Below are 14,047 nucleotides of genomic sequence, written 5' to 3' on the forward strand. Positions count from 1 at the left end.
GATAATAAATATAGCTTTTTATTAAATATTCTCATGTTGTTTGATTACTCTCTTTGATATATTAATTTAGAATTTTAAAAAATCAGATTTAAATATAAAAAGTCTACATTTCCATTGGTAACCAAATATATAGAAAAGCATTTAATCTAGTAATGCAAAAGCAATACCCATGGCATAATGCTGATTTTTAAAAAGACACAAAATTTTATGTACACCATAGTAAAAATAGTCAATGAGCAGGAAAGGGATGAAATTTTAGTTGATTCAACACTTTCTACAACATAATTTCAAAATTTTAATTTTTACAGATTTTTTTTTTCCAAAATTTCAACTTCAAATTTCCCTACTTTTGTGCTTGAGAAGTGAATTTAGAATTTGAGAAACAAACCGAAGCGAAAGATGCCTGTTTGCTAATTCAGCAAGGATAACTAACTGACCAGTGTGAACTGTGGACTTTTATAAGGAAAGAGCCACTTACTTGCATCTCCCGCTGGAGGAGAAGGATGGGCCACCTGCTCCAGGGAGGCGCTTCTGAAAGGCCGTGCCAGCTTCTCCAGGGATGGGACATTGTCGTTGGGCAGCACCTTCCCCTTGGGGCTGCTAAAGAGGCTTCTGATGTCCTTCCTTTGTTTAGACTCTTGGAGGAAACTTTCAAAAGATTTGTCTTTGAATTTGAGGGAGGAAAAAACTGAGGTTCCTTTCTTTGGAACCCTAGCAGCATCTGGTAAGGTCTCTTGCAAACTCACTTTCTCCAGGAGTATGGGAACATCTTCCATCTTGCTGCAGGGTGGGGGTGCTAGAGCAGGGAACCTCTTAGAAGGCCGATTGGGCAAACTATGGGCACGGAGGGCAGGGTCAGGAGGGCTAAGGCTCAAGGACTGGGCAGCTTGGGAACCAAGGGAGAAGAAAGCAGAGGTACTGTTTGCCATACGTGTCCCATGGGACTGCGGGTCCCCCTCCTTATTGGAACTGGTTTTCCGAAGGCTGAATGAGCGAGTGCAGATGTGTGGCTGACCCAGAGGCAAAGTTTTTGATTCTGGCTTAGCCCCGGCCTTCTTTCCACCTTCAGAGTTCGGAAAGAAGTTTCCCAGGGACTTTCGGATGGCATTGGCTATAAGCCGCAGGGGAGACTTGGGTGGGGCACCTTGCTCTGCTGGAGTCCGGACAGCTGGAGCCTGTGTCTCCTCCTGGGCCTCTCTCTGGGCTGGCAGTGTCTGTTTCCCTGGCCGAGGGAGGGTGAAGGGGTGGACTGGCTTCAGCACATGGCCTGGTCTCTCACTCTCAGGACTCGCCTGGGAAAGTCGCTCCTCAGTCTTGAGGTGTACTCTCTCAGGGACGAAGTCATTCCAATCCAGCAGCTTTGTCTTCTGTTCCTGAGTGAGGACTAACTTCTTCAAGCCTGACTTCCTCTCCTCTGCCAGCTCTGACCTGCCTTCCTGTCGCCTCCTGGGTCTGATACTCTCCTCTCCTGGTTCTTCTCTACCCCTGAGAGATTGCTCTTGATCTGTGAGGCACCTGTCCTCCTGCCCAATGGGGTGTGGGTCTTTGTGGATGCTTTTGGTATGCCCAAGAGGGCCCTGTGCTTCCTGGCACCCCTCGGAAGTCATCGCCATAGGGCTTGTGACACTGTCTCCACCAGGGCTCACCAGACAGTATTCTGCCCGTTCCAGCACTTCACCATGAGGCAGATAGAGGGGAGTTTCCATGGGTGCCCCTTGGGCTCTGGCTCGTCTCAGAAAGATTGGGGTAGATGAACTGAAATGACCTCTGGGGACCTGAGAGTTGGGGTTGTAAGCTGTCACCTAGAGGGGATGGGCAGAAATAGCAGTTATTTAATAATTTACAGCATTTATTTATATGGAGAAGGCAAATCCCAACCCATGCTCTATTTTCTTCCTTTCTGCAGACCTCAGAAACCTAAGTAAAAAATGGTTTTGCCTAAGAGAATATCATGGGGCTGCTCTTTGTTCTAAGAGGCTTCTTGGAACCTGTTGGGATCTACCTGGATCTCCTAAATCTACACTGATAAAAGGTCATTCTGGGTCCTAGATTGGGTGGGTAGGAAGCCAGAAGGGAAGACCAACATGTGGCCCTTGATGAGTTCCTGGGCCAGTGAGACAGGGCTGGCTGGCCCCCAAGGGTGGCCAGGCACATGGTGGAAGGCAAGATCCCCGGTGGCTTGCTCAAACATGGTCCTACTGAAGGCCTCCTTCCCACAGAGTCTGTTCCTCTAACAACCATGGAACCAAGACTTCTTCCTTGGAGCCTTTTGAGGTGAGGAAGTAACAGTTACCCTTCTGGGTTGGAGCTGAGGTGGCAAAAGTATGACCTCTCTGATCTCCCAGTGACTCTTCTAAATTGCACACCTTGAACCACTGAGAAAAGTAGCCACTTCCAGCATGGGGAACTTGGTCTTTGGCAAAGGAAGAACATAAGTAGACTCTGCAAGGAGTGGCTGTGCCCAGGCTAGAGCTTGGGGCAGGTCAGAGAACTGGGGTCTTGACAAGGGCATTTTTTCTGTCTTGTGTGCTTGGCTTCCTAGCATCTAGAACAGGGCTGGCAGATACAGAGGCTTGATAATTGCCCATAGAAAGAAAGTCCCAGTCATGCTTATCAAAAATGGCATCTCCTATGCAAGAAGAATGTTGCTTCCAAGGTCCTTAGATGCTAGCAAAGGCTCCCTCTGTGTCTGTCTTCCTTCTGTTGTTAGCTCCTTAACACCCTCTGCGAGTTCCCCAAGGGCAGAGCACATGGCCCAGCATCTCTGTATCCCATGGTCCAATACCTGGCACAGAGTCCACACCCCAAGAGGTTGCTGAGGGGGCATCTTTGTCCTTGGAGTGAATGACCTTTCATGAAAGGTACATGTGAAGAACGCCTGGAGTGGACCCTTGACAGTTTCTCTCTGGTCCTGGCCTTGCACTAGGGGGCACTTAGGAGCACACAGCATCCAGAGTTAAGTGTGGAAGGTGGGTGGAGCTCACCTTCCTAGGCCTGGGCAGGGCCCTGGCAGTACTCACCTGAGATGGGGAGGAGTCATCTGGGGTATGTCCAAGGACACTGGCTGAAGAAGAAGAAGAAGAAGATGGCAGGGAAGATGAAGGAGAAGACCATGAAGAAAGAGGAAGAGAAGGCTCCTTTGGAGGTGATGGAGTTCTTTTGTTCTTTGGCAACAAATCTACCAGGGAAAGAACATTCTCTGTTACAAAGCTGTTGTCTTCTTCTATTGCAAAAAGAGGAGACTTGCAGTGATGCTCCAGTTATTTTTTTTGGGGGGGTGGGGTACTGGGCATTGAGCTGAGGGGCACTTGACCACTGAGCCACATCCCCAGCCCTATTTTGTATTTTATTTAGAGACAGGGTCTCACTGAGTTGCTTAGTGCCTAGCTTTTGCTGAGGCTGGCCTCGGCCTCCCAAGCTGCTGAGATTACAGGCATGTGCCATAGTGCCCTGCGTGAAGCTCCAGTTCTATAAGCAGAGCCAGGGAAAGGAAGGGTTGGAGACTGACTCAGAAATTCCTGGTGCCCACAGCCTGGGACTTGGAGGAATGGGTCCAGGAGAGGCACAGTCCTGTAGGGGAAAGGGGACCCCAAGATGAGAAGTCAAAGGACCATAGTGTTTCAAACTCCCGAGGGTGCTCCTGAGACAGGTGACACAGATTTTTTCAGAGTGCTTATTGGAAACAGACATCTACCCTAAGTTTCCCTAAAGCTAAGGTGGTTAGGAGCTGGGGCTACATTAAGTCACTCATCAATAAACCATCTGAGGTTTCAGCCCACAAGGTGCTGGAGCATTAACCGTGGCACACAAAGGGTAGACATTCACTATAATGAAATGGCTCTTCCCTCACGAGTACCCAAGAGGCTCTCAGACAGGTGGCTAGCCTGAGATATCAAGGGAACACAAGGGAGGGACGTTACAGTCATATCGAATCATTTGAAGCACACAGAGTGAGGCCTATGCCAAGCTTCTGTTGGTCAGGGAACAAACAGGAAAGCAGTGTATCTGCTCAGAGATGCGTGAGAAAGGAGTGTGGCTGGGCCCTGGGGAGCAGCCTGATCACATTGTCGGCAGCTGAAATCATCTGGTCTCATGAAAGCAGAATTGTGACAGTTGTGGCCTAGAAGTTCTTCCGAGCTCGCACGTGCTTTCTCTTTCTCTCTTACTCCTATCCCTTGAGTATAGCAGCCCTAAATCTGAAATCTCAAGCATTTTTTCTCCGTATTGGACTATTTCAGATAAGTGGTGCTCAAATAGGTTCAGAATGCCATGCAGCTGGCAGACCTCCCCCTTCAGTACCGGATTCTCAGCACACCCAGGTCTCCCATGAGCCATGGTGGCACATACTGGTGTCCCCTAGACACCGCCCAGGACTGCTGCCTACTGACCACTCCCATGTCTCGCTGCCTGCTGATGGCTGCTCAGATGACCCATTGAGATTTCCCTCTGAGGTGTCCAGGCTTTGGATTTTAGCTCCCTTCTTAGCTCAACACAAAGCTTAGTTTCCCCAAAGCTCTGGATGAGAAACACAGACCAGTTCATATCTAACCACCCCCAAGAGTTCCATCCAGTCCCATTCTTTTGGGGGAGCCACAGGGGTGGCGTTCAGCATTCTGCCCTGTTTTCCTCATATACAAACACAAGCACGCCAGATGGCGTATCCCAGATTTGGGTTCTGAAAAGATGGCTACCCCACACACAGGGTCAACAAGCCCCCAAAGGGAAGCCTTCCAGAAAGCTTCCAGGGGATGTGGCTGATGTGAGGTGGGCAAGAAGGAGCTGCTGGGAGGAAGGCCACAGGCTGCCAGGAGCTGACGCGGGGGAGGCGGCTGGCCTGCCTCCCATCACCGGCACCCCCACCTCAGCCCACAACGAGATGGTTCGAGCCTAAAAAGGCAAAAGTCGTGAGTCAGTTGCTGCCTTGCTTCCTGCCCTCAGCTTGCCAAATTCCTGCCAAATTCCTTCTCCCCCTCTTTCTCGCCCCCTCATTCTCCTCCCTGCCATCTTCTGAATCAAACTCCTTAACGCGTTTCAAAAGTTGTCTTGGCTCCACATACTGCCTTTTTGTTCCTTCATGGAGTCTCAGGGGACCTTATGACACACAGCCAGGGACACCTGGGCACAGGAGCCCAGCAGAAAAGCCTTGGGGTTCCCAAGGTCATGACCTGGAAGCAGCTTCCCCCAGCTCACCTGGCCAGTGGGGTTTCTCTCCATACACAGTCCTGACCCTCACACAGTGCTCATCTTTGAGACAGAGTTTGGGGAGGGTTTAGGAGTTGGGGAGCAGGGTCCCCACTTAGGCCAAGCCCTGATTCCTGTACTGCCATTTAAGCCACTACCTGGGAGGGACACAGCCCGGGGGAGGGGAAGTGGAGGCAGAGCCAGATGAGTGATGATGGAGAATGTCATCTGCTGGAGGCTGGTTATGCCTTTGAGTTTACTCAGAATGTGGTAAAGGGGAGCCTGGGACCCCAACCCCTTCACACTCACACCAGCTGCTGGACACTGAGCAGGTTACTAGTCCCTCAGCTTCCTCAAACATAGTGCTGCTTCAGGAGGTGGCTGAAGGGAAAAATGGGACACAAAGAAGTGCCTAGCAGTACAGGACACAAATGCCACTGTTAGTTAAATATGAGTTCCATCCCCCTCCCCTCCTCTCATGCCCTCAAACGGTGTCTAGTAAAGACATGGCTGAAGGCCTGACCCATCCCAGAGGAAGCCATGCACCCACCCCAGCCACGATTTCTCCAACTCTTCTGCGTTTCCTCATTTGCCAATTCAGACCCTCCTCTCTGGTTCTTTCCTGGAAATTGTGGCTGTCTTGCCCTCTGCAAGGGTCTTGGTCCTGGGTGCTACTGCCCCTCAGTGTCCCTTTTTGCAAAAGGGGTTGATGAGCAAACCAGGGCCTGGATCACAGTTTCTGACCCCCTGGATCAAATGCCATGCTTTTTTGAGCCCTCTGGCAGTAGTGATCTTTTTTCTGGATCCTGAGGACATTCTGGCATGATGGTCATCTGGGGAGGGTGTCCTATTCTGCTTCCTACTACCAAAAAGATGGCTCTAGTGGCTTTCAGCTTGGGATTTTTGTGAGAACTGGGATTTCAGGATGCAGCTTCTGAGGATTTGGAGGCTACGTACGAATGCCTCAATTCCCTCTCAAAGTGTGGGAGCGCCCTCTAGGGGCTGAAGCCTCAAAACCTGAAGCCCTGTGTTTTGCACTGAGTCCAATCAGCTCCATGGTTCATTCATTCAGTCAGCAGGCTGAGGGTACCGCTCAGTGGTGGGGTGCTTGCCTAGCATGTGCAAGGCCCTAGATTCCAGCCCTAGAATCTCTCCCATGCAAAAAAACATTCACTCATTGAGAAAACAAGGATCAGGTACCTCTTCTGAGCTGGACTGTACTGGACACTATACCCACATGAGAATCAGTACTTGATGCTCCTCAATAACTAACAACTGAGTCCCCTGGTCCATGCCAGGCATCTTGCTGCTGTGTGGCAGTTGTCTCTGTCTGCCTCCTCCAGTACTCTGACACTGCTGTGAGACTCTCCACCAGTCTCCTGGCTTTCACCTCAGACTGGGAGCTCCCTGAGGCACCACTTAGAAGCTCTAGAATGAACTCTACACCCATGAGGACCTGCTCAAGAGAAGGATCCCAGTGCCCTTGGAAGGTTTGGGGTTAGGAATGAGATGAGGACATGTGAAAGGCTTTAATTCCCTCCATCCTCCGGGCTTGGGGCTGTCAATAATTCAAGCATCATTTTAGATTGTCCCCAGATGAAGCAGCTTGCAAAATGTGTAGTCCTGGTCCAGCTCCAAAGGTGGTCCCTGTCCCAGCCTGACCCAGTGAGGGCTGGTGGGTCTTGGGGTTGCTGGAGAGTGACTCACTGGCCAGGAGTCAGTGCTGACTCAGAAGGAAGGAGCTAGGGCTCCCTTCCAATTGCTGTGCTTCATTATATAAACCCTGCCAGACCTGCGGCCTTCCTGCACCCACCTCTCCCACAGCAAGGCTGGAGAGAGAATGTGGAGAGGAAGTCACCAGTGGATGTGAGTAGGATAGAGTCCCAGCCCCTTGAGGAGAGCCCCTGGGGAAGGGGGGATGGTGATGGAGTGCCTGCTCTGTCCCTGCTGCAGCTGGGATTGTGGGCCAGCTTGGGCTGACTGTGTACGTGGCCACTGCGCCCCCTTGTGGGTTCCCTGACCTCACCCAGTCCTGCTCTTCCCTGGGACTAAGGTGCTCAGAAAAAGGAGCAGGGCTGTGTGTGTCGGTGTTGCTTCCTTTCTTGCTTTGCCAACAACTACACAGGTCAAAAAGCTGACAGTGTGGCCCTACTCCCATGCACAGAATCAAATCAAACATCATCCCTGGGCCTCAGCTTCCTTATTCATGTTTCAAAAATTTTGAAGTCGATCATTGCTAAGGCTTCTTCTGGGTAAAATTCTGGAATCTCGAGTCTCCATACTTCTAGAGTAGAGGACAGAGAAGGATGGGAAAGTCCCAGATCCCTTGGAGAATTCTTCCTTTGTCAATAGTGGAAATCAGGTCAACTTTGTATTGTTTTTCTTACCCCTCATACCCACCAGGCCATGGCAGAGAAGACAGGCACCATGTAAGGAATGAGAGAGCAGCTGCCTGGGAATCAACAAGAACGCCTGCCCAGATCACCCCACCCACAGAGAGCTCCTGATATGACTCACTGGACTGGAATTTTCTTCTCCAGTTTTGGTGTTTGCTTGGAGTTGGAGACTGGAAGCTATTGGCCCGTTGCAGAGCTGTGGTGGGAAAGAGAAAGGGGCAGGGAGGAAGGAGAGAGAGCAAGAGTCCGTCAGATGTGTAGAGGGATTTGCTCCTCCAGCCCATTTACCCCAAATTAGCAGACAAGTGGCTCTAATAGACCCAACCTCTCCTTTCCCCATACCATGCTTCCCCACCCCCACACCCCATCCATCATTGGTTTACTCTTCAAATATTCACTGAGAACTGGCTTTAGGGCAGGCACCGCCCCCTGTCAGAGAATGCCAGGTATGAGCCATCGGTCCACGTCACTGACAGTTAGTAAGCCTGCCCGCATGCACATGTGGAAACACAAGGAGACACAAACATGCCTACAGGTATGTATGAGCACGCCTACATTCTTCATTTATATCAGAGATCTTTACAGCTGAGGCTTTATATCAATGTTCCGCAGGAGTAGTAGAAGAAAACTGGAGCTCCTTTGGAGCCAGGAACCTGCAGAAAGTTTTAGCCCCTGCCTACCCTTTCCCCACAAAGCACCCCAAATCCTGGAAACCAGTTTTAACAGAACCTCTGGGCAGGTCATTGCTGTGACCCCTCCACCCTGCTTCTCGTGGCCTGGTTCCAATGAAAACACATTTGCAGTACACAGTGTCCTTCCTACCTAAGACCCTCTGCCTAGCTGGGCCTTGAGAATCAGCTGAGCAAAATGGACACCACATGCAGAAGAAAGGGGGTCTTGGCCATTTGGGGCATGAAAGTGGGCAGAGGGATTCAAATGGACCTGGTTCCCATATAGGACCCTCAGATGCTGTCTCAGCTACCAGTATTTCCATCACAGCCAGCGAGCAAGAATGGGTACAAGGCACACCTGAAGGCTCACAGAGCTGGACTGTGGGCATGAGAGGAAAGGAAGCCTGTGAAGGGAGCTGGGGATGGGAGGATGGAGGCAGAGAAAGTCTGAATACAGACCTCCCAAGATCCAGGGTCTAGCCAGTGTGGGCGTTCTCCGTCTCTCTTTCTTAACAGTGTCTTAGACACTCCACTCCCTGCCAGTTCTGGTTGGGCCTCAGCTCTTTGTTACCAGCTAGGCTGTGGAGTGCAGGTGTGAGGCACTACCTTGGGGCTTCCTTTTCTCAGGACAAGTTTCTTGGGCTCCTTAGATCCTTGGCTCCTCTCCCTCCCTTTCCCCATTTGGAAATGCTTTGTGCCTCCCTTGTCTAGTAGGTTTCCAATCCCCCAAGCCTGCCTCAAAATGAAGTCCATGGGTCTGAGGAGGAGCCAGTGGGGATAGATGCTGAGAAGCCCCCACACCCCTTTGCCAGATGGATAGTCCAAGTGCAGCTGCTTAGGTTTTCCAGATTGGATGTTTTGCATGAGGAGCAAGCAGGTTAAGCACAGTTGCATCCTGCAGACCCCTCAGGAAGAGACCACCCAAGAAAAATTTAAGACTTCTTGTGTTAGCCCTTCATTGTTGTGACCAAAATGCCTGCCAAGAAGAGCTTAGAGGAGGAAAGATTTATTTTGGCTCATGATTTCAGACGTTTCAGTCCATGATCAGTTGGCTGCAAGGCAGGAACATAATGGTAGAAGGACCTGGTGGAAGAACGCTGCTCAGTTCATGGCAACTAGGAAAGAGGGAGAGAGGCCAAGGCACAGCCCCAGAGACCTGCTTCCTCCAAACATGCCCCACCTGCTTACAGTTCCTGCCTAGCCGTCCATTCACATTACTAAACCTTCAAGTGGATTAATCCACTGATGAGGTTAGAACCATCATGATCCAATCATATCCTAAAGCCCCAGCTCTGGACATTACTGCACTGCCTTCAACATGTGAGCTCTTGGGGGACATTTCAGATCCAAACCACAACTAAAAACTCTGATTGTTTCTCTTCCACTTTTAACATTGTGGAATGGAACCTATTAGAAACGACTAAAATTCAGGGGCTGTAGCTCAGGGGTAGAGCAATTGTCTAGCAAGGCTCTGAGTTCAATCTCTAGCATTGAAAAAAGAAAGAAAAAATGGATAAAATTCCTGAGAGACTTTCCAACACTAGTATTTATGAGACACACATGCACACATTTTTTATTACAACAGGAACAACAGTGTGGATAGCAATGATTAGGTGTAGTATCTCTAAGCAGCATAAAGAATGGCTGGTTCTCTTCTTTTTAGCCTGTTTTATGTGTTTAATGTCTGCATATAGTTCTTATTTTAAAGGAGCATTTTAATTTTGGGCATCTGAGTGTATGATCTGCAGAAAAAGGAGTAAGAGGGTAAGAATTTTACCATATGGTGCTGATGATCTCATTTTATTGTTACAAACTAGTGGTGTCCTCCATATGCCATTGGACCATCCTGTTATCAAATGATTGCCAGGAAAAAAATGGATAAATATCAATGCTTCTATGCCAGAATAATTTTGGGGCAGATTGCTCTCCTAAATCTACTTGGTTTCTGTCCAAAAATCCAATGCACTAGATCAGCCCATTTAGTTGCTTGGGCATGCATTTCACAATTAATTTATCCAGGCAGGCCCCCCAGGAAGCTGCCTTTCTGTTATTCCCAAAGTATGGGTCATGCCCACCTGCATTGAAGTACCTGGGGTGCTTATTCCAAATGTAGACACTGTGCCCCATTTTAGACCCGTGGAATTTGACTTTCTGATGGTGGGGATCTGGGGATATGCCTTCTTGACAATATTTATATGAATCACTGGACTAAATTATTATGGTTGGGATTTTAAATGTCCCCCCAAAGCCCACTGTGTTTAAGGCTTGGTTCCCAGTCTGTGGTGCTACTGGGAGGTGGTAGAACATTTAGGACATGGTACCTAATGGAAGGAAGTCAGGTTACTGCAGGATGTGCCCTTGAAGGAGATACTGGGACTTTGGCCTTTTTCTCTTTATCTTTTTGCTTCTCAGTTGCCACTAGGTGAGCAATTTCCATGGCCATGTACTCTCACCATGATGGTCTGCCTTACCACAGGACCAAAGGCAACAGGGCCAAGCAAAAATGGACCTCGGAAAACATGAGCCAAAATCAATCTTTTCTCCTTATAGGTCATCTATCTCAGGTATTTTGTCACAGTGATGAAAATATGATTAACACACAGATGCTTTAGGGGAGTGTTTTCTATGGTTTTCACAACACAGGGTGTGTGTAAGTTATATTTCATGCCCTCATGTGGGACAGGCTGTGTGTAAAAGAACTTTGTGAATATGAGAGCTTCCTTGACAAGCTGTGGTGATCCTGGAAATCTCTTGTTAAATGGTAGCACAATGTACATAACATAAAAATACCTTTTAAAGCACCATTTCTTAAACATTTACTAATGTGTTATAAAAGAATACAACTCAGCTGGGCACGGTGGAACACGCCTGTAATCCCAGTGGCTTGGGAGGCTGAGGCAGGAGGATCAGAAGTTCAAAGCCAGCCTCAGCAACTCAGCGAGACTCTGTCTCTAAATAAAAATACAAAAAAGGGCTGGGGATGTGGCTCAGTGGTTAAGTACCCTTGGATTCAATCCTCAGTACCAAAAAAGAAGAAAAAGAAAAAAAAAATACAATTCCAACCAGATGGGAGTGATGCTTGAAACAAGGGATGAGGAAGGGGTAAGGGACTTGCATGTCCTCTCCAGACCCACCACTCTCCCAGGACCTTTATGTGCTCATCGACCCTTAAGCTCTTCCAAGCTGTTCTATTGTTTAGTTAAAAAAATTTTTTTTCAAGCATCTAATTCAGTGGCATTGAGTACATCTACTTTCTGTACAACCATCAATCACTACTATCCACTTCCAAAACTTTTCCTCATCCCACACTGAAACCCTTTGTAATGATTGGCTTACTTCACTTAGCGTATGTCCTCAGGTTTCATCCGTATTATATCATACATCAGAATTTTGTTCCTTTTTAAGGTTGAGTAACATTCCTTTGAATGGATGTGCTGCATTTTGTTTATCCATTCATCTGTCGATGACTTTGGTTTGTTTCTCCCTTTTGGCCATGAGCTTGAGTATACAAACCAGGAATCTTTCAAAAGCAAATATTCTGGTCTTGTTCAGCCTTCTCTGAACTTGCCTTAGAAGCATTTATCCAGGGGAGAATCCAGGGGAGTTCAGTAACATCCACTCATGAGGCCAACCCTACATTATCTGGGAGTGATGAGCTTCCCATATCAGCACTGAGAAAAATGTCAGAGATGTTACAATGTGTCTATCAATGATCAAAGCCAAAATTGATGAAAACTAAGTCAATAAAGGATTGTCTTAACACTCCTCTATCTACTCCTCTATCTGCTCGGTATTTTTTTCTAGAGTTAAATTAGACTGTTAGAAACAAAAGGCTTTGGCCAACTGCCTTAGTCTCTCAAACTGGTCCATGACTCACTGTTCTACCCTCAACTGCCAGCAGGGGGCACTGAGAAACAAAGTTGGCTAAATTTTCTGAGGAGTCATTAAGATATGAGCTAATACGACTCTCGATATCATCTGTTTGACATGAGCAGAAACTTTCTATAAAGTACAGCATTAAGAAAAGTTATGCCCACTCTGAGAAATGTGCAAACCAATATGTTTTTTTCTCTTGGACATGGAGAACAATTGTCTGTGTTCCCTTTTTAATACTGTCTGTTTAGAACTATGTTCTGTCTCTTTGGAATGTATACTTCCTAAATTGGCTTTGTTAAGCTTGACTCTGAGGCTTCATTTGTCATGTATACGGTCATAACTTTGCATTATGTCTTTTTCATAAGTGGCCTAAAATCCCATGGCAGTTGAGGAGAGAAGAGAAACGAAAGGAAAAAAAATAAAGACAGGCTCTGGATCTGCAAATTGGAGGCTGGAGCCCAGGGCAATGGAAGAGGTGGGGAGTCAGCAGTAACCAGAGGCAAGGCAGGATGTTCAGGGTACAGGACGGTACTTGGTTCACTGCCTGTGCTTGGCTTTTCTGGATGTCACTACAAATGGTACTTGAAAAATTCATTTTGATAACAATCTTCCTTTTCCTTAAAAAAAAAAAAAAAAGACCCACATGGTAGGGGAAGTTCAAAGTTAAAAATATCTGTATCAATTCTTTTTGGTTCCAGCCCTGTTTTTCCTGGGAAACCAGTGCTTCTGAGGACCAGGTGGAAATTCTAATATTAGCCACCAGAGGGCGGTGCAGGACAAGTTGGTCTTCAGTTCTTAAAGACAGAAAAGGCTATTTATTGGTCCTAAAGGAGGGTGGCAAGTTTGTTAGCCTGTTTCTTCCCTGGCTCTCCTGTAAGTCAGATGACTTGGTCACAGCTTGATGTTGACTGAGTCAAAGCACTCAATTTGAGGTCATCTTTATTAATTAAAACAAACTGGGTTGCTAAAGACAACTCCTTGTAAGTAGGCTAGAGCTTAGAGGGCGGTCCCCCAGTTCCGGCGGCTCAATTCTCTGGCTGGGGAGAGCTCATGGTCTCTTTCCCACCTGCAAACTGGGCTTTATACTATTTACCTACATACAGGGTCCACCTGGGATGAAATGCAGCTATGTGTGGGAAAAGTCCAGGTGCACTGAAGGTGCATTTATTATTGCGTAGGTACAGTTGGGTGCATTTTGAGAGCACCATGCCCCAATAGTGGCCCCTGTGCTGCCCTGAGATGCACATGCCCAGCTGGTTCCAGGAGACTATGCTACCCAGGCCTGCATGGTGTCCCACGTCCTTTCCTTTAGGGGTTAAAGGTTGCTGGAGGGACCTCTGAGGCAATACCCACACAGGTGGCTGTTCCAGGCAAGAGGGACCTGGGGTCCCTTATCTCTGCCAGCCTGTGACATACAACAGCTGACCAGGCCCTTCTGATGTTCCCACTGGAACTTCAAAGATGCTCATGGAGAAGCACGCCAGCTCCGGTGCAACCCTCGGCCTCACTCACGCCTCCCTCCTCAAAGCTGCCACCCCACTGCCTGTGAGTACTACTGTCACCTGGCCTCCAGGAGGAAAGGCTGGCCTGAGGGCCTCTGGCCTGAGGGCCTCCCTCCTAGGGTTCCAGAGTGCAGCACAATGCACCCTCTGCTCACCGTGTGCGGCTTGCAGCTCCTCCCGGCTCTGTGGAGAGTCTGCCCTGGTCAGGGGCTCCCTCAGGGAGATGTGCCGCATTAGGGGCTTTGGTAGAGGTGGGGACTCTGGCCGCCAGTCTCTCTCTTCATAGGCCTTTGCACTGGGGGCCTCGCTGCTGCCGTAGTCAGATTCTGCATCGGAGCTGGAAGGAGGAAGGAGGAAGTGGGTGAGTCAGTCGCTCTGGAACCCACCCTCAGCACACAGCCACGTTTTGTCCTGCAGACCT

The 14,047-nt window shown here is 48.6% G+C and overlaps 1 protein-coding gene across 15 annotated transcripts in view; it reads right to left on the minus strand.

Moving 5' to 3' along the window:
- The window catches only part of MICAL2 (microtubule associated monooxygenase, calponin and LIM domain containing 2), a 207,883-nt gene that overhangs the window by 44,143 nt on the left and 149,693 nt on the right, over positions 1-14,047 (minus strand). For all 15 annotated transcript variants that reach the window (XM_079102657.1, XM_079102656.1, XM_079102662.1 and 12 more), the window contains 4 exons: positions 13,782-13,963; positions 7,699-7,773; positions 3,021-3,178; positions 479-1,802 (listed from right to left, as the gene is read on the minus strand). In XM_079102657.1, the coding sequence (XP_078958783.1) occupies positions 479-1,802; positions 3,021-3,178; positions 7,699-7,773; positions 13,782-13,963 (1,739 nt within the window). The remainder of the gene's footprint in view (positions 1-478; positions 1,803-3,020; positions 3,179-7,698; positions 7,774-13,781; positions 13,964-14,047) is intronic.

The sequence above is a fragment of the Sciurus vulgaris genome (assembly GCF_902686455.1).
Source record: "Sciurus vulgaris genome assembly, chromosome: 11".
Lineage (NCBI taxonomy): Eukaryota > Metazoa > Chordata > Mammalia > Rodentia > Sciuridae > Sciurus > Sciurus vulgaris.